Source organism: Dasypus novemcinctus, chromosome 16, assembly GCF_030445035.2.
Source record: "Dasypus novemcinctus isolate mDasNov1 chromosome 16, mDasNov1.1.hap2, whole genome shotgun sequence".
Lineage (NCBI taxonomy): Eukaryota > Metazoa > Chordata > Mammalia > Cingulata > Dasypodidae > Dasypus > Dasypus novemcinctus.
Window position 1 is genome coordinate 86765918 of NC_080688.1, and position 21084 is coordinate 86787001.

Below are 21084 nucleotides of genomic sequence, written 5' to 3' on the forward strand. Positions count from 1 at the left end.
TCTCTCACCGTTTTCTCCTGTTTAAGTGGCTCTGCCAGTTTTAATTAGCCTCTTATTACCCAATTTCATTTGAGTTTCCCCTTTGGCCCCAGCTTCAGACACAGCAAGGTTATTTCCAAGTGGTCAAACCCCTGACCTTGAGAGGAGCCTTGAGCAGATGCCATTGTGAAGGAAGCTTTGACGACTGGGTGCTTAATGCGTCACGTTAACAAACGGTCTTCTCTGGGTTCCTCTCCACAGCGAGCAGAGCAACCGCACGTCAAACTAAATGCATCTCCTCATCGGGGTAAAATAGGAACTCTGACAAGGCAGAGCTTACTGGATCGTTTTTCCTTCTTTCCCCACTAAACTCATCCAACAGCTACTGATCATTCCCAATTATTGAAGACTAATTACTGGTTAAAAGAGGCTGCAGATTCTCCTGGAGCCTTGGCGTGTGTCCTTCTTCCGTAGAGTGTTAGCATTCTCACAGAGAGCTCAGTCATCCTTTCGGCTTTGGTTTCTGTTAGACAAAATTTCTCACCGCAGGGTTGTCTCTGAACCACTAAAAGCAAAAGCAGAATTCCCTTTCGGTATATTTTATAGAAAATGTGAAGTGGATGGTTTCAGTTAGCCAGACTGCGGTTTCGGTGATTAGGTCTCAAGAAAGGGCTGAAGGTAAGCCGGGGCCTCTGGCGCTGTCACTGGAAATGCTTCTTCCTGATAACTGATGGCCGATGGTTATGACAAACTGTCGTTTTCCTCTGCACAAAGGTTTTTACAAAGTGTATCATTTGCTTTTGCATGCTAAGAGTGAGCATGGAAGAAAAGAAAGTAGCTTAAAACGCTCTTCATTCAAAGCAGCGTTTTTTTGGAAAAGCTTTCCTGCTCGTTTCCAAAAGTTCAAGGTTACTCAAAGTTAGAGATCCCAAGAAAATTTACCTAGCTTTTGGGGGGAAAGTATTGAGCTCTGAGTAAAAAAAAAAAAAAACTTATCAAAGATCATGGTACTGAGTTTCTCGATTTGACTTCTCTCCAGCTCAACATGGTGTTTGAGGTCCAGCTTTATTTCTTGAAAAATTGTTTTGCTGTTGTTTAGGCCGTGTCTTTGCGCTCCTGAACCTGTTTCTTAGCCCAGCGCTCCGGTCTTTCTTTCCAGGTCACGGGTTTGGCTCAGCCAAGATGTCTCGGGCACAGACATTTCCCAGTTACGCCTCCGAGCAGAGCGAAGAGGCCTCCCAGCCGCTGTCCCGGTCCAGCAGCTACGGCTTCAGCTACAGCTCCAGCCTCATCCAGTGACACGCAGAGAGAGCCCCTTCCGACCGGGGACACCGTCAGCCTGGGCCCGCCCGCAGGGTCGGGAAGCCACTTGCACCCTCTGCTCCTGGAAGACACCCGCAGCCAAGATTGCCATGGGCCGGGCGAGTCCCGTCCACAGAGGAAGGTTAAAAACTGGAGTTCCGCTTCCTTGAACCGGTGGCTAAGTCCTTTATTTATTGAATTTCTTTGGGGGAAATTAGGTTTTACAAAAATTGCGTCCCAATCGTACGAACAGTCATTTTGAGAGCAAAATCCTTTGGGTCTGATGGTAGCAGAGGCCTCGGCACCGGGAGAAGTCACCCAACAGGGTGGTGACTCCTTGACGGGCCACCCTCGGTCCACGTGGTTGAACTGCCCCGTGTGCCCCTCTGCTCACAGGGCCTGCCCTCAGGCACAGTCGGCGTGGCTGTCAAGGTTTGGACAGGGCCAGATCCAGTGGGCATCACAGCCCTCCGTATAAATGGGTCCAGTGGCAATGAACAGAACCTGAACTTGAGAAATACACTCCTAAGCTGGCCCTGTCGCTCTCCTGTGTGCGCGTGCGCGTACGTGTGTAGGCAAACACAGATACGGATACCGCCGTGTCCATCTATATATACCAGTATATATCCAACGTGTGCTGAGGGTGACAGGATATGCTCACTTAAATTGTTGAAAACTGTGATTTGGTGCATTCAAATTAAGGTTGTTATGTTGAATAGCTATTTTAAAATAGTGCTGTAAAAAAGGCTTCTTATTAGCAAAAGTATTTATGTAGTCAAGTCTGCTTTTAAGACAAGTGTAAATGAAAATGTGAGAAGGGAAGACACTTAGGAAGCAAAAGAACAAGGCTAGCTGTCCTACGCTTCGCGCGATCACGCTGTCGTCCCAGTTAGTGTCCCCGTGTTTGGGGCAATTTCTCACCCTTTGGCCCTGCATCTGAGCTACGTGGTAAAGGGTGGGTGACTGCTGATCAGCTTCCATTTAACCTCGAGAAAAAGAGGGACTCTAAATGAGGAACTGTGGAAGAAAGAAAGAAAAACACACCAAAAAAGAACTCAGCCATTTTGCAAACAGTAAAAGAATAGGATTGTAGATACAAATGTTTTGAATTTCATAGATGCCATTCTCAGAGAGTCTTGAAGGGCTTGTAATTGACTGTGTAACCACAGCCTCGCTGGGTTTTATTTTTCTTTTACTGGGCATGAGTTGTCAGAGATTATAAGAGAAAGTGGATTAAATATAATTTTTTTCAGCCCTGACACTGGCCGAATCTACAAGGTTTAAAGGAAAGTAGTCATATCCACATTATTTAGGGAAGTTTGGCTAATTCAAGCCAACACAGATATTTTTGCCCTAAACTTTGGAGGTTACTTGAGTGAAAATGAGAAGGATTCTTCCTGAATTATCTGATGCCATGTGCCTAGGATGTTCAACTCCGAAACACTCAAGGATGGATTTAAAGAGCAGCTCATACAAGAGGAAAACCTAATTTATTTTCATCGTAAAGTTATTTAAACTAACTTTGTTTGTTGAAAGGGCACCTGTTTTGCTAGCCTATGATAAGATATCCCCAGCCTGAGCGCAGACTAACAATTCATTTCAGTGAATAACTAGTAATAAAAATGGTTCTGGTCCCTCCTTGATAAATTTGCACTTACAGCAACTATCTAGATCCTCTGAATTTCTCAGATAAGTATGAAAAAAATATCAAGATGCTAATCATAAAAGTTAATGTGACTGCAAAAAATAATTATCTTCAGCCTTCGGGGATAAAAAGAAAATTACCCGAACTCTCTGCCCTGTGAATTTTGCTGAGACAACAGAAGAGGAGCTGACTCTTTCCTTACAACACAGCCTTACCTGAAATCCCAGCCTTCAGGGTTAAACACTCGTGAATGACCGTAGCCCATGGCATCTGGTTTTGAAATGCCCTTTGTAAAATTTACCCCAGCAACTCCCCGCTGAGACCATTTAGCACAGCTCCTAGCTGAGACCATTTAGCACAGCTCCTAGCTGAGACCATTTAGCACAGCTCCTAGTGGTGCCACACTCGGAGAGAGACTCTCACTGGCTCACTCAGTCGAGCTGTCACTTAGAAACCTCAAGTTTCTACAAGGGACTTAATGGGAAAAGACCCTTGGGGTCCCGGTTCAAGTCTCAGCCATTTTCCTGTGTGGGAAGCACAGCCCGCAAGTCCAGGGGATTCTGCTAAGGAGATGAGTCTACTCTTGGGTCTACTTGGTGGGAGCTGCATGAAGTTTTTTCAAGAACACCATGGGAGCCTAACTGAGGGATATCAGAGGCTAGGCATAAGGTGGGACCAGTTCATTCTGAAAATTGTGACACAATCAGCCAGCGTGTAGAGAGATTTCCGTCCCAAGTTTTTAACCCAATCCCATCACAATGACAAGAATGCTATAAAATATCTCATAGCACCTTTTTGGGGATTCCTTCTAGCATTCTCCTCCAAGTATACTCTTGAGACAATTGTAGCTAAGTTAAAATTACTAAATGAACAGATAGGCGAATTTATGTTAACCAAACATACTTGACAGAAGGCAGTAAGCATTGTAATAAAAATGACAAGCAGCAAGCAGATAAATCTTCTGCAAAAACCAGAGGTGAAAATTACTATCAGTCTCCTGGAATGTCCTAAAATCACTTCCACTGGAGGAACTAGAATGATGAGAGACATGTATTCAACTCACTTGAGATGGTAGGTTTTTGACTGAAGATGCCTCTATGCTTTGCAAGTAATTTTTCCCCTTTGGGGGACTGTAGTCTATCTTTAACATACATGTGACTTTTTCATTGCAAGGAGGGATTGATATGAACCAAATGACCTTTGGCTTCTCTCAGTGTGATCTGGTTAGGTTCCCATCCAGATTTGTACAGATGAATGAAGATGGTCACAATTTCCATGGCAGGTGGGAGGAAAGCAATGATGAAGGAGCCCGGCATGAGTGGTCAAGGCTCTTGTCTGAGCAGAGATGGCATGGTGGACCGATGCTTTCCAGACATGCTTAAGGGGATTTGTTTTTATGTCCCCAGTTGTTAATTCTGATCATATTTATTACTACTATACATGAACCACACATGACATCATATTTAAAATGCAGAAAAGTACAAAATAATCTTGATGCAAAAGTTTATTATTCTGATGGGGGAGAAAAAAAACGTGTCTGTCTCTTACTTATTGAACTAATAATATACTCTCAGAACTAATTTATTTATGCAGGTTGCAAATATTTATGAATCAATAGGTCTGGCCACTGCCACAATTTGAACTTAATGCAATAAATATATAGATAGATAGATTTACTTATATATTAGGGAAGATGATGTTTGATAGGGCATGTGAAATAACATGAAACATATTTATCAAAAGTAAACCTCACTTTTTTGAGCAAATAGTAACCTAGAGTGCTAGTCCTGGTATCTTGTACAATTCTTCTCCATCTTCATTGGGCAATTTTGTTTGAAAATCTTTTCTCACCTATGAAATTGTCAATCACCTATGCTATCTGTCCAATATAGAAACAGAACACGAATACATAAATTTACACTGTTGGTAGTAGCATCTACAGATCAAATTATTGCATGTGGTGTCTTTATAGGAGATATTAAAAAGCATCATAAAAATTTATGTCTGCCCCTCATCCTTTGGTCAATATTTCAGGGGAAAAAAAGCATGAGCACCATTTTCCCTAAATTATTTGATCCATTTTCTAAAATGAACCATCAATGCTAGAGTGAAAACAAGCTAAGCAAATTACATTCTTAAAAAGAATTTTAGCTCATTTTTTGCTCTTGTAACACAGCACAATAAATGGACAATATGCATTCAGTGGGGCTGAACTTAAAGACTTTAACCCTTCGTGTTTTAAAATATATATATTAAAAACTGCTCATAGTGAAAATTGTATGCATTTTCTCCAATTCTCTTAGGCATATCATGTCTATACATGTCTCCCAATTTCAAATTACTTTATCATTCAGTGTACTTTACAGTCTCCAACCTCAGCCTTCTCAAAATACACAATTGAAATAAGAGACAATTAACTGTCGCCTAACTATGTATTACTAATTATGGCAGTAAATGATATGCCTCATAAATAAATTCCTAGCCTATGAAATTTATGTAGTGCAATTTCCCCAGGAGGAATGAGCAGAGAGGGAGGATGAGAACTAGCCAAAGAGGGCAATGAAACGTCTAGAGGGATGATTGGGCTCTTCTTTCCAAACGTTCTAGCCCCAGTTCCAGGTCACAGACTCTGCTTCCCTTAATAGTTTATCCTTGTACTAAAGATGTTCCTGGTTTATCCCTTATCCTTGTACTAAGTATATTATTGAGAGAGAAAAACAGTTGTGTCATGTCTTAAAGTTACCAAAGGAAGAAAACACATTTCCAACAAATGTGTTTCTTTTGGGTTAGTAGAAAGTATTTAACAAAAAGGAATTTATAACAAAATCTCCATAGAAAAATATATCTTCACTAACTTGAGAATCATTTTTGTATGGTCACGCTCATTTGAGTTTTAGCAGGAGGTGTATTATCAATGAGACCAGCTCCAAGCTAAGTAGCTGAGAAAGGATCTGCAATCTCATTTGCGTGTTTTCTGTAAATATAATCTGAAAGATTAATCTCACTTTTTCTCTATGAAACTACCACAAATCCTTACTTTCCTATTTAAAAATGTGAATTTGTAGTATACTTCCTACAGTTATCAAAACCAAAGGAGGCATTAGATGATTTGTGGAGTTATGGAATTATCACAAGATGTTGGACACATTTTCTGGAGCGGCAAAGGCTAGTTCTGGAAGCAGTCTCAAAGGTCATGGAGAACAAAGGTCCCACTTAAAATCCCCCTCAGAAGAAAAACAACCCACAGATGTTGTGATTTGTTCAGAGTCACTGAAATTGCCAGAAATAGTTTGGACTCATTACAGACTCCTAAAATAGGTTTCTTGCCCCTTGAATCCATCTCCTCTTCCATTTAGGCTGAGTGGGAGTTCTGAAATGCCACATGACCCTTAAAGAAAGTACTTACCCATATTTTTCAGATGTTTCCATATTGTTCATATATTTCATATGAATCCTGCTGGATTCATCATCAGTTATCACAATGGGAAGTTTTGTGGGGCAATTCAATAGACTTGGCCAAGACTACCATGTTGTTGGACTCATAAATGAATGTCATAAGCTCTATCGACTCATCATCCAGTCTTTGTTTAAAAGTCAAGCCTATTTATCCTAAGTTATAGTCAAACAAACAAATTTAAGGAGGTGTGTTTAGTATTCATCCTAATCATCACATTGTAATTGTGGTTATAATTTTTGGTTCTTTATCACCTGTGCCACCATACAGTATAATTATTTATGACGTTAGTCAACATTTTATTAGCTAATTGATAACATCAGTGCTACATTTTTTACATGAACTTTGTAAATGTCCATTTCAGAGGAAATTTGAGAGAGGATTTTTTTACATTAAAACACCATTTCAGTAGGCAATTACTTAATTAAATGTTTAAGGAAATAAGGAATACATTAAAATTACTAAATAATATGAGAACCACAATTTACTTGTAATTTTCAGACACTTTCTCCCCATTTTAAGATTTTGGCATCTTGTAAGCATTTAAAATAGAAGAAAAATACATTTTAATAGAAATATGTCCCCTTCTAATAATTCTGTTTAACACATATTCTTATTTTACCTCATCTTCTATACCTGTCTCCATATTCCACATTCTGATTATGACAAGAATGAACGGATTTAAATTTCCTAGTAATTATTTTGGGCCAATTTTAGTAGTTGTTCGTGCTTATAGGATGCATTTTATACTTAAAGGGAGTGTAAAAATCAGCCCTTCCTGTTGACATGGAATTGTGCATCAGGTGGAGCAGTGTATATAGCCTTAGCCTGAAGTGGCACTGATGCTGGAATCTGATTGCTCTCTTAATCCCCACAGCCCCATAGGAGGTGGTTATTTTCAGAAATCAAAATTTTTTTTAAAAATCAGGAAAAGAAGATTGGGACGATGATTTAATTTGTTTAAAAGTCAGTGCGGGGTTTCCATTAAAGAAAACATCTTGAGAGGATTTTTATGGTGAGTCTAGATAATTAACTATTTGACAAAGGAGCTGGAATGTGGGGAAAATGAAAAATAATATGATAGAGTCTTAATATTACATGTCAATCAGAAATTAACAAGATCAAATTTGGATTTACATATCTATTGCATGGCATTCCAAGTCTTTGTGAAGACCTGAAATAGAGGATGACTCTTTCCAGTTATAAAAAGCTCTGTTACTTAACTTAGAGCAGGTAGTACGTAAATCACACCAACCAATCATCTGCTCTAATGGTAAATGAGCATAAAGTTATCATCCTCTTTACTCCCTATCACTGAAGACCTCCCAGACCTGCAGAGGACCCCAGCACCCACCCCACCCTACCCTAACACACACACACCCACATGCACACATAGGCATTTTTGACTTCAGACCCACTCCGTACGTTCCACTAGCTACCTTACTTTTCTTTCTTAGATGCACACAGAATTACTCCCTGTTGTAAAATCCCTATCCCTATGAAACTTAAAAATATATTAAATTATGTTATATGTTTGCTTTCTGTAAATCCTTATTTAATTAATTTATATATACACTTTGTGAAGTCTTATACTATGCATTAAAAAGGGATGTCATTTGTAGTTTATTAAATGCAATGTTTATGATCAGTTTGATAAAGATAGTCTTGAACATTAGACCATTGATAAGAAATAAAATACCCATTATAAATTGGATTCTATTGGAGCATATATGATTTGACATACTTAATTTTCAGTTACAGTCTATTCCAGATAAATAATAGTTTGGGGACATCTGTATTTAAATACTAGTTGAATCACCTCTTGAATGGAATGCAAAAGAATAACTGTCCCTGGAACCAAAATGTGAATTTCTGGAAGAACCGAAAATATTATAATAATGAGGCAATAATAAAATTAGAAATTAAAATTTTTTAAACCTGTGTGTGTGATTTTTTCCTTTGATAAAAATACATGAAATGCATAGTTGAACAATTACCTTCTTCCGAATTCAGTTTCCAAATCTCAGTTCTTAATAGATTAATGTAATCTATTGTTTTCAATGTCATATTCATAGTTCTAAGAAACTTTACAAATTATATTGCTACGAGGAGGATAATTAATAATTGTGCTGTATTAAAATTTGCCTCCTCACTTAAAAAGAGGTAAAGCAGTTCAAAAACACTGCACCACAACTTTGCATGACTGAGAGTTCAAACGATTGAATTGATCATTTTTACCCATTATTTAATATTGCTAGCACTGTAATATTATATGGTTTCTTTATATTTTTGTCATAATTTGATAAACTGTAACAATGTAATTAAAACAGAATTCTGACAATCATAGTCTGCTTACCTTTAAAATGTTCCTTTATTTACCAGCTTGCTATTTTCAAAATAAAGTGAAAGAAGCCTTTTTTTTTTGAGTTCCAGGGGCTGGGGATTGAACCCAGGACCTCAGGTGTGGGAAACCAGCTCAAACACTGAGCCACATCGACTTCCCTGAGTTGGTTTTATTGTTTGCTTTGCTCGTTGTTTATTTTTGTCTTTTCAGGAGGCACCAGGAACTGAACCTGGGACCTCCCATGTGGGAGGCAGGCATTCAATTGCTTGAGTCACATCTGCTCCCAGAAGGCCCTTTTTATTATGTATTTCTAACGTTTTCCTAACCATATGTTGCACTTGAATATAATTTTAGTAGGCTGACTTTGGCTGGGTAGAATATTAGAATCTAAGTGAAAGTGACATTAGAGATCAACACTCTCATTTTCTAGATGAAGTGGTCCCCAGAGAGGTTAAGTTGCTGTCACATAACTAGGAAATGGTTTTACTGCTTGCACCACAGTTGCTCTCTAACAACCAAAGAAAATGATTGAAAATGAGCATATGGTAGACAAAGATTTCACATCAGAAGTCCAGTGCCCGCAGTCACGATTGCAGTAGAGACCACTGGCTTCCTGTGTAGTACCCCATCCCATGACATAGAAGCCTTGGATGCAGACCTGCCTGGAAATGCATTTAGAAAGTCTGTTTCTCAAACTTTACCTTTAACTACTGGCTGGGCATTTCTTGTTGGTTTCTTAGATTAATTTGTTAGGAGTATCTTTCTTTTTGTCCTTTTGGAGAGTCATACCCTTAAAAAGAGTTGAGCCTTCCACTGATATCAGAGAAATCAAAGCAAGTGAGGGAGTGCCTAGGTCAAGCAGTGAGTGGTGTTAAAATGTCCTGCTATGAGTAGGTCTGGCCAAAGTCATAAATTAAATGAAAGCAATGAAAAATGCATGAGACCTTCCAATTCTGGACAGCCAGTAGAAGTTTAGAAAATGTCCACACATAGCAATAAGGATGAAATTACCCATTATTTTTTAAAGCTGAATGAAATATGACTTATTCTGGGTGTAAGTTTTTGTGCCACTTTCTTAAGAAATAGATAGTATGAACTTAATGAATTTTCTCTCCTCTGTCACTATTAAAATTATGGGGAATATATTTACTGTAGCAAGTGTTTTTTATGAAGAGGGTAAGGTTTGTATACACTTAGAGCTGACATCAAAGAAAATGTGTATTAATGCATGTCACAGAACACCAACCCAATAACAATAGCCTTTATATTTTTATAATGTACAAAGAAAACAAGATAATCCCTAAAATGGCAAAGAACAGCTATCTTTTTCCAAGTTGGTCAAGAATTATGATAAAATTCACCACATTTTGGTGTCCATATGGTGAATTATTAAAATAAATAGTTGAGCAAGAGTTGGATAGAATGTCCATGGAAACATTCATGTAAATATGATTTATCCTAATAACTAGGTATTTTATAAAATCAGTTTGCTAATTTAGTATAATCTCAGCTGCTAATTTAATATAATCTCAAAGGCCAGTCAATCACTAAATACTTACAGCTTGTTACCTACAAAATATTAGTAAAGGACAAGCAATGTCTCCTAGTTTTTTTGTTCTTGCCTCCTTTTAACTCCTCTTGATACACATCAATGTCAGGAGGGAACTCAGAATATACTTCTAGGACCTAGGAGTTCAAAAGTGAGTAAGGTTTGGACCTTCTTTTAAGGAGCTTGCCACCCTGGGAAGAAGTACGCATTCCAAGTCATAGAGCAGATATAATTAGTCTAGTGTGCCTCAGCCAACATCCTCGAGTACTATTTGACCTAGTAAATTATTTTCTTCTTCCAATATCTATAAGAAAGTATGTTTTAGGTAGCTTAATCTCTTTGAAGTTTATATATATATATATATGTATATTAACAAATCCAATTATATTAAATATAGAAAAAGGGCTTGAATCATTAACAAATAAATATTAAGGCCACCATCCAGAAATAACCTATTTCACTCTATCCACAGTTTGCTCACTCTCAGCCATCAAATCTAAAGAAAAATGGTACGCACAAGAAGATGCAACAAAAAGAAACACAGATTCCCGTGCTGCTGACAACAACAGAAGCGGACAAAGACCACACAGCAAACAGACACAGAGAACAGACAACTGGGGCTGGAGGAGAAGGGGAAATAAATAAATAAATCTTTTAAAAAAAGAAAAATGGTAGACTAAATGTATTATGAATGTCTTCAGCTCCTCTTCCCCAGCTTTCCTCTCTCCACATCTGACCTTCTCTCTCAATTCTTGAGGAGTGGCATTCTTAATTCAAGATGATTGAATGGTCCATTGAGAGCTCTGACTTGGGAAAGTCAAGTCAAAGAGAACCATTGTAAGTTTGGATTTTTAAAAAATGAGATGGCCAGATATTAGACTGGAACGAATGCCCTACTGCTGCTCTTAATACTGTGCAGAACTTAGACTGATCCGGTCTGACATTTGACATCTGATAAAATCAACATTACATATAGTACGTGATGTTGTTTCATGAACAACATATAACTCTATCCTTCATAAGACCTTTACGTTCGTAACTCTTCAGTAAATCTAAAATGCCCTACGTCTCTAAGAAGCATTATTCCCCAAAAGGCACTATCTCATGGTATTGGACATGGTAAACCATAACATTTTAATAGCACATTTAAACTTGTGTTTAACTTTGGTTTACAACTGGAGTTTGGAGCATTATTTTTAATCTATTAGAGCATGTTGCTCTCTCAAAAAGAATTCAGGTCATTGCTCCCAACTATTGAGTAAAAGAGGTGACATTTGTCTTGCGTTCCTACCTGGATTGAGTCTTCTCCAGGAAGCATAAATGACAGATGCTGTTTATTGCTTGGTTACTACTAATGCTTCTTCCTGACCTGAAAGAGATGACAGCATGTTCTGGACAATAGTAGATTGTTTTTGTTTGTTTCAGTCTAACCCAATAGAAAAGTTTAGCTTCAACACCAGTTCCATTAATCTGTAAAGAGAAAGAGGGTACAGTTTGAGAAGAAATGTTTAAATAATCTATTTAGCACGTCTCGTGATATTTTGATATATGGCCATATGTGGTGAACACACCACCTGGCAGCTCTGGCTTGGGTCTTGTGACTCTTTCACACATTCATGAAAACATTCCACTAGCAAGCATTGTGTAAAAGGCCACAGGATGTGTGGGCCATCTTCCTCAGGTCTGCCTCGTGTTTTTGTTTCCCTTTCCTCCTTTCTTCCTGTGTGTGATTTTTTCTGTAGAAGACATATGTGTGTGTATACTTATGTACATATACTCACACATATGTAGATATATAAGCACACATATATACACACATATATAGATATATCACACATATATACATACACTATATATAATAGGCTGTTGCTGATTTGGGTCTTCTTACCCACAGAACCTTCTATTCTCATTTATCATTTATGCAACTCGACCTTAAAATAAATAAATACTGAATACACATGACCAGTGAAACACTTTCTGTGACTCATATTTCATTTTATTTTAGCAAAATCCAAAAAAGGATCACTAACAAGAGTAAGAGTTAATGACATTTCATCTCTCATAGTTTTTGCTAATTAGATAGACTTGACATGTTTTCTTCTTGTGGCCTGGAAATGAATTTTTCTGTATTATTTTTTGCTCCTATGTGACTCAGAATTTTTATGAGACTTGACATTGTTCTGAGCACAATCAGGAAAACAGTCTTACACTAAAATTTAGATTGTTTTCTGAATTTCAGTTTTGTATTCATTTTTAAAAATAAATATGTATTCTATTTTCATATACCACTAGTATTTTTTCAGCTGGGTTGGTCTGTGTAGAGCAGAGAAAAGTTGTATAAGTCAGAGTCCAGGGTCAGAGTATCCTAGTGAAGCATCAGAATGTCAGGACAAAGAAACCCATGAGAAACCAAGTTAGCAGAAAACATATGGACTAGAAGTACATGAGAGGGTAATCTCAGTTTCAGTGCCAACATGGAACTGCAATCCTTACAACAAGAAAAAGTACAAAAACTGAATATCAATTATTTTTCTTGAACCTGTCAAAGAACTGAGGTCCCAGGGTAAACCACCACCCCAAAATCTGGAGAAGCAGATGCATCAGAGAGATTCAGTGACTACTATTTGCTTACCTAGAGCTAAAGCCCTGCTGCCATAAGCTGGTAGGAAATTAAATGATAATTTAGTTGATTTACTGGCATCTGAATGTGGATTGACTTGAAAGTGAGAAACTTGTATGGGTCACAGTCTTAGGTGGACCCCCATTCTTTTATGAACTTTCCCTCCAGGAAACCCACCAGATTCTAAACATGAGGATCCAAGAAAGATGCCCTCATAGCTCTGGCAAGGAAAGGGGAGGAAAAGACACTGAAATAAGCCAAGAGCTGTCTCAATAACAAAGACCACCTCTCCTGGGGAAATGACTTTGCAAAGTCACTGTTCTCAAATCTAGTCCCAGCCCATGCAGTCTTCCTGTCTCACCTAAAGAAGGAAAAATTAAAACATTGTCAACAGAGTCAGGCTTTCAAGGAAAGAGATTGGAAATGCTGCAGGCAGAAGAGCAAATAGAGGCAAAGTGAAAGCTACACCACCGGAAAAACACTTGTTAGTATAACTGATACAGGCCCACTAAAAGACTAAGATTTCATCATAATCATATAGAACACAACTCCTTCCCCACACTTTGCCTCCATCTTTGAAGGTCCTATTTAGATGAGGCCAAGTTGAATGAGGCTGAGCCTTAATCCATATGAATGAAGTCCTTATAAGCAAAGAAAATTGAAACTCAATGAGTCAAAATCAGCAGAAACCAGAGAAGAAGATATGGAAAAGAGAAATTGATATATTTTATTGTATTATATTACTCAACCCATAACAAAAGATAACAAGAAAATCTCCAAACATTTGAAAACTAAAAAGCACACTTCTAAATATTTTGTGGGTCAAAGAAGAAACTTAAAGGGTCATCAAAAATACATTGAACTGGGAAGTAGATTTGGCTCAACCGATAGAGCGCCTGCCTACCACATGGGAGGTCCAGGATTCAAACCCAGGACCTCCTGACCCGTGTGATGAGCTGGCCCACACACAGTGCTGATGCGCGCAAGGAGTGCCATTCCATGCAGGTGTGTCCCCCACATAAGGGAGCCCCACACACAAGGAGTGCACCCCATAAGGAGAACCACCCCAGGTAAAAAAAATGCAACCTGCCCAGGAGTGGTGCCGCATGCAAGGAGCGCTGACACAGCAAGATGTTGCAGCAAAAAGAGACACAGATTCCCAGTTCCACTGACAAGAATATAAGAATATAAGCAGACACAGAAGAGCACACAGCAAATGGACACAGAAAGCAGACAATGGGGTGGGTGGGAAAGGGGAGAGAAGTAAGATAAATAAATCTTTAAAAATAATAAAAAAAATACATTGAACTGAATGAAAATGAAAATAAAATGAATTAAAATCTGTGGGACACAGTTATAACAAGCTGAGATGGATAATTATAGCTCCAAATGTTTCTGTTATACAAGGGAGAAAGTCCCAAATCAATCATCTGAGTTCCCACTTCAAGAACCTAGAAAATGAATAGCAAAATAAGTTGAAAAGGAAAGAAAACAAAAGAAACAAAACAAAATAAGTTGAAAACAAAAGATCATAAAGATCAGGGAAATTGACCATAAAAGATCAGGGAATAGAGAATATCAATGAAACAAAGATCTGATTATTTGAGAAGATCAATAAATTGATAATCCTTTGCAAGGTAGGCAAAGAAAAATAAAAGAGAGAAAGGACAGACTACCAGCATCAGGAATGAAACAGGAGATATTACTACAGACCCTGCAGACATGAATACAAAAATAAGGGGCTACCACAGCAACTCTACACACATAAACTTGACATCGTAAATGAAATGGACCAATTCCTTTAAAAATACAAACCACCATACAGTTTATACTCCGTGGGGTACCTATTAACATTTGTGTTCTACAAATGGAGAAACTGAGACTCAGAAGATGAAGTAACCTAACCACATTCATTAGTATCTGATTGAAAACAATGGCTGAACTATTCATAATTCGTTTATACTCATTGGGGGTTTGGAAAACTGATTTTTTATAGTAAAAACTCATGAGAATTTAGTCCAGAAAGAGCCTACACTTACTTGACCACATGCAAAAGATTTGTACTGCCTATGCACTCTGTTCTCACTTTAATAATATTGATTTCTATAGGTCAACTTACACCCAATGTCATAATTTTATGCCATTTTAATGAGCAGTTTTCCATAACAAATGGATGCAATTCAGCTTAGAATTTTGGAGTAGGTTGCAAAGAAATTGATGTTGCATGTAAACATATATCTCTGGCTACCATAAGTTGCAGTTTTTAAAAAATCAATAAGTTGGAGTAAATTTAAAGTATAAAGTATAGAAGACATGCAGTATATATCCACTATTTGGGGAATGGGTGAAGCCTTATATTCAAATCAAATCTCAATAGCATTATTAAATATGATCTCTTGGTCATTATTCCAAGATTACCAATTGAAAGGCCTGATAAAGACACTAACTTGTATCTATTTATTTATTCAAAAATTTCCCAAAACTATCTTAGACTTATTTGGATATTCCTGCAATATACTCAGACACGAAAACAAATATAACAGACCTCTATTATTATTCATTACTCTGGGAACTTGAACATGTGCAATCTGAAAAAGCATGTCCATTTGTTCTCGGAAATCTTCTGGAATTGTTTCTAGGTTTTCTTATCCGTCTCTTCCTTTTCTGGATGAAGGGAGTCTCCAGGAGGACAGTTGCGTCACGTGCAGACAGAACCTCCTCCAGGCTCTAGAGGAGTCTTCTTTAGGAAGATGAAGTTGCTGGGATGCCTCCTTTGCATGTATGAGGTCCCAGGTTCAATCCCTCAGTACTTCCATAAAAATATATATACATTTTTTTGATAAAATTATTTTGGAAGGATGAGCAGATAAGAAGGGTGTGTGAGTGTGGTGATTTTGGGGAGATGAAAGAGATCTAAATCAATAAATGATGTCTACATTGAAAAAAATTAGTAATATAACCATGTTATTTTGAAAGGTGGGGAGAATAAAATAATCAGTTAAAAGATGTGAAATTTGTGGTGTCAATGGAGACAAAATGGGGGAGGACAGGGAACTGCTATTTTTCAATAACAAACAAACAAAACACAAAAAAATCCTTGCTCACTGATTTGACCATTTGAACTACACGCGCTTATAAAATACATCAAATAGTGCAATGAGATAGACGTTACCAAGTGTCTCAATTTGAATTTTTTTCTGCATTTAACTATTTGAATTTTATTCTGCAGGAATTTTTGCTCTTCTTTGATAGCAAATAAAACTAATGATCATGGAGCACTGTTATAATTATTCAAAACCACACTACATCAAGGCAAATATTTGCATGTCCTGCAAAAATCGAGAATCATAAATTGCAGAGTAAAACTAGAAAAAGCATTCTAAAAAGGGAGACCTTATAACATCATTCAAACAGGGACAATAATCATAAACCAGGATAATCTTAGACATTTCACACCCACATACACAAATTACATTCTTTTCTTACAATACCTCACAATGTGGTTAGTGCTTTGAATATGAAAAAATATAATATGTAAACCAAACTTGAAGAGTTATAAAATTTCTTTAGAAGGTATTTCCATTAATCCTAGAAGCCACAGTTCTGCATATAGGCTCAGTAGCAATAGAGAAGCTTAAAAGAACAAGTGTTTATTTTTCAGTAAATCTTCAAGAAGCTAGAGATTTGGCTAGAATAATTTCAAAGAACAGAACATCAAGGTCACTACTTCCTAGACATGCCATTTTAACAATGGCCAAAATTATGATGATAATAAATCAGTAATGTTAAATGTTTATACCATTTTATATTTTTCAAAGATCTTTTTTGTGGCTATTATGGAAAGAAGCTGAACTGTATACTCACAGCTTAGCATCTCCACCTATACTTTATAAGCATCTTTATTCTAAATTCTCTTCAACATTGCTGGCATTTCATACAAGCAGTACAAAATATAGCACATCATTATAAACCAAGGAGAAACATTTTTGATTACAATGATTTCTCATTTTAATTTGAACCCTACCAGTTTGAAAAATTACTGCAATTCAGCCGTAATTTTTTAAATACAGTTTTATATACATCAGCATAATTTTGAGGCTTATAGTAAGGGTAAATATACTAAAATTATTTTTATCTTACTTAACTTGTAAATTGACAATGTATTTTAAATTTACGTGTGTAATCTTGGTAATAAACTGAATTACATAAAGCATTCTATACATCTGAATCTTTACTAACTGAAAATTATAGTCTCCACCTGTCTCCCATCATAAACATGATTGAAGCTAATGAAATTTTTGTTCTATTTCCTCAGAGTATGTAAAGGCCTTTAACTGTGTCTGAAGGTCTCTCTGATGATAATATGATCAATACGTAGTCATTGTACATTAATAAGATACATTTTTCCCTGACAAAAGTGTGTACTGCATAATGACATTTAACAAGTATACTTACCTAGTTAGCACACAGCAATTCCCTTTACTTTAACGTAAATATCAAAATAATGGCATTCAAAGGAAATATAGATTTTATTTTTGCTTTGTATACCAATATAAATTACACAGGTAAAAAAAAAGAATATTAAGAGGCACCTTACTTCCTAAGCAGCAGCTTTCAAAGAGATTTAAAATATAATTTATTTCAGTTCTGAACTTTCATGGGTCTGTTTTGAACTGTTTCCTCAGTAACAACCAGAATTGTAGGCACAAGAGATTAGGAAAAACCAGATCATATAGTAGGTAAAGTCTCCAAACTCTAGTGAATTAAGTATAATATTAAAAAGGCTAAAATGACTGTGCTTTGGATGAAATTATCCAGAGAAGCAAATGAAGGAATTTGGTAACAGCAGAGTGTAATAGGAGCAGTAGGAAAGGTTGGAGAATATTTCAGGACTTGGGCAGTTCCTGAAACCCTGAAAAACACCCTGAGCTCTGCAGATGAAAAATATACAGAAAAGAGGGGATTGAGTAGGTAGTTCTCAGACAAATTTTGTTTAAGAGACTTAAAATAATAATAATATTAATAAAGCACCCACGGAAAAAGAGACAAGTTCCAAATGTCCTAGGGACAGGTAGGTAGAGTGCCAGGTAAGACTTCCATGAAGCCCTGAGTACAAACCCCTGGGAAAATGGCAACTGCTCATAGAGTTCACAACACCATAGCGATTTTCTGTTGGAAGGGGATGGATGTTTCCTCCTCCTCTATATGAATCATTGAGAATTTGATTCTCAGAGTCTTCCAGAAAGTAATACTTTGATTGTCTTTCACTCTTAGTGGGGGGAAAGTAGTTAACTTTCAACTGATGCTAAGTCAGCTTTTCCATGCAAACTTATAGATCAACCATGGAATTTTTCAAAGGCCCGGTATTGTTCAAAATGCAGCAGACTGCCATTCCTATTGTGTCGCCTTAGTGTATTTGTGGATCCTCTCCATGAACCAAGATACAATGATCTTTATGCAAACATAATCAAATTAAGAGTTGTTAACTCCTCTTGCATAGTCACAAGCATAATTTGAAAATGGTTGCTTTTTATTTTTTCATTTCTGCAAAAAATAGGGTCTCTCAAAATTTCTGTGATTCACAGAGCAATTGCACTATTTGGCATGCATGGTATTTAATAGCACAGAAATATTCACTGACGTGCTTACAATGGTAAATTACAAACTTAGACTCTGTGTGGACAACATGAGAAACTGGTTTTGCTTCATGTAAGATTTCCATGAGAGATCTACAGCTCTGATTCTTACAGGCAGCTTTTATCAAGGTGGATAATGAAATCTTTCAGAGATGAATGCTCACGTTATTTGGTAATGACCATGGTGGTTTCAAGATGGCCATGAGAGTTTTGTTTAGTTTCACAAATACTTTTCATTGTTTGCCGCCATCTAAAATTTGGGCAATATCAGGTATGGTCGCCTTGATTTTCAATGACATTACTTAGCCAAACTGTGAAGCAGAAGCTTTTCCTTGTGTCTCCTCTTCTTTGATCCCCCTTCCTCCTTCCCTGAATCCTCCCAATGCTCTCCTCCCTCCTATTTCTCTACCCTATTAACCTGTACCACTCCCAACTGTCATTATTTTTCTTCTATTCAAATTTCATTACTATTAAAAAACTAATAATGCCCAAGTGCCTGACCATTTTAAGAGAATTTATATACTGAAAATCATTCTCAAAAATAGGGAAAATATCAGTATTAAAAACATGAAGCTATGAGTGGACTCTCTTCTACACTTGTCAGAAGGCTTGGCCTGGGCATGGTGGCAAGAATTTTAGATAGAATCAGAGATGATTTGACTTGCAAATAGGAAGGGAAGAGATTTCCCTGGCACTTTTATCTTCTTCTTGACTTTTCATTTATTCTACTGCAAAATACCTTTCGGGACTATGCTGAGATAGTATATTCTCGAAGTGGGGAGAGAGCTAACCCAGATCCACCCCCATATTCACTTTTTAGTTGTTTAATAAGAACTGTCTTGGAATGTCTTTGCAGACATCATTTGTTGGTGTCCTCTCCAGCTTCCGGGCTCCTCTTCTGTCAGTACCATGGATTTCCCAGTAATGTGTTTTGACCCCACTCCAGCTCTAGAAGTGAACCTTTATCTAAACTAAGTTAACCTTTATCTAAAAATGCCATCATGCTATTTTAATGGTGGACAAATAGCCATTTGTTTTTTCTATCTGAGAAGCAAACTTTCTACCAGACATAAACAAGGTTTATGAATTGCCAACAGTTATTAGCAGCCATCTTGGAAACAGGGAGGACCTGTTCATGAGATTTAGGCCAACAATAAGGAAATCAATCCAACACCAAGGAAGGAAGTCCATCCAACACCAAGGAAGGAAGTCCATCCAACACCAAGGAAGGAAGTCCATCCAACACCAAGGAAGGAAGTCCATCCAACACCAAAGGAAGGAAGTTGATCCAACACCAAGGAAGGAAGTTGATCCAATGCCATGAAATGGGAACCAGAAACTGGTGTATGCCCATACTTAAAATTCTAAACACATTTAAGCCCTGGTAAATAAGCCTTGCTGAAGTTTGATCTTCTCTTGAATTTTTCCATTTCCTGATTCAATAAATTCCCATTATGTGTAAGTTCTTTAAAGTCAGGTTTTCTGAAACATTTCTGTTAAGAATGTTTTCTAGATAATGCAGTATTTGTTTGTTGTCAAAGGAAATAAATTGAGTCAACCTGTATATAAAGGTAGACACTGGGTAATGGTTATTATTAATTTGCTCAAATCCAGGAAAGAACTTAGACTCTTGTCTTTGGTCTACGGGAGAAGTTCGGGTAGTTGACATAAATATCCTCACTTGCAACTTCCAAAGGTCGACTGGTAGAGATAGGAGTTCTGTAGTTGTTATCTGGCTGGAAAGAAAAATAACAAAGGATTTCAGCAATGCACTGCATTTCAGCAGCTAATAAAGATATTCAAAACATAAATCTGATCTTCTCAATTCAACCATGATATTTTCCCATAGTATGTACCTGTAATGTCTATTGAATGAATGTATTAATAAACGAATACTTGTAAAGTATATATTGTTCAAGCTTAAAATACAAGGAACTCTGAACACAAGGAAAGAAATTAACAAAACAAGTTGCCATTCACTTTAAAGTTAATACTTTACAATCTTTAATCTTCTCCATTCTAACCAGAGAAGAAGAATGAGAGCAAGGGGGGCTTACTTAGGTGGGTAATTCGGACACTGAGTAGTTTTGGTATTTGCAACAAGAAACTGAATGGGGAAGAGGATTTGGTCCAATGGATAGGGCGTCCACCTACCACACAGGAGGTCCAAGGTTCAAACCCAGGGCCTCCTGAACAATGCGATGAGCTGGCCCACATGCAGTGCTGATGTGCACAAGGAGTGCCGTGCCACGCAGGGGTGTCCCCCACGTAGGGGAGCCCCATGTGCAAGGAGTGCGCCCCCACAAGGAGAACCGCCGAGCATGAAAGAAAGTGCAACTCGCTCAGGAGTAGCACTGCACACATGGAGAGCTGATGCAGCAAGATGACACATCAAAATGAGACACAGATTCCAGGTGCCACTGACACAAGGGGACACAGAAGAACACACAGCAAATGGACACAGAGAGCAGACAACTAGGGGGCAGGGAGAGAAAGAAATAAAAAATTAATCTTTAAAAAAAAAAAGAAACTGAATGGAAAGTTTAAGTGTCATT

At 37.4% G+C, this 21084-nt stretch overlaps 2 protein-coding genes across 2 annotated transcripts in view; one reads left to right on the forward strand and one right to left on the reverse strand.

The window, feature by feature from the left end:
* DOK6 (docking protein 6) overlaps window positions 1-8317 on the forward strand; it is a 492877-nt gene extending 484560 nt beyond the window's left edge. The window contains exon 8 of the mRNA XM_058277882.2: window positions 1139-8317. Coding sequence (XP_058133865.1) covers window positions 1139-1278 — 140 coding nt within the window. The 3' untranslated portion in view covers window positions 1279-8317. The remainder of the gene's footprint in view (window positions 1-1138) is intronic.
* Window positions 8318-17403: 9086 nt separating this feature from the next.
* CD226 (CD226 molecule) overlaps window positions 17404-21084 on the reverse strand; it is a 67216-nt gene continuing 63535 nt past the window's right edge. Inside the window, exon 6 of the mRNA XM_004461515.5 lies at window positions 17404-20265. Within this exon, the coding sequence (XP_004461572.1) occupies window positions 20152-20265 (114 nt within the window). The 3' untranslated portion in view covers window positions 17404-20151. The remainder of the gene's footprint in view (window positions 20266-21084) is intronic.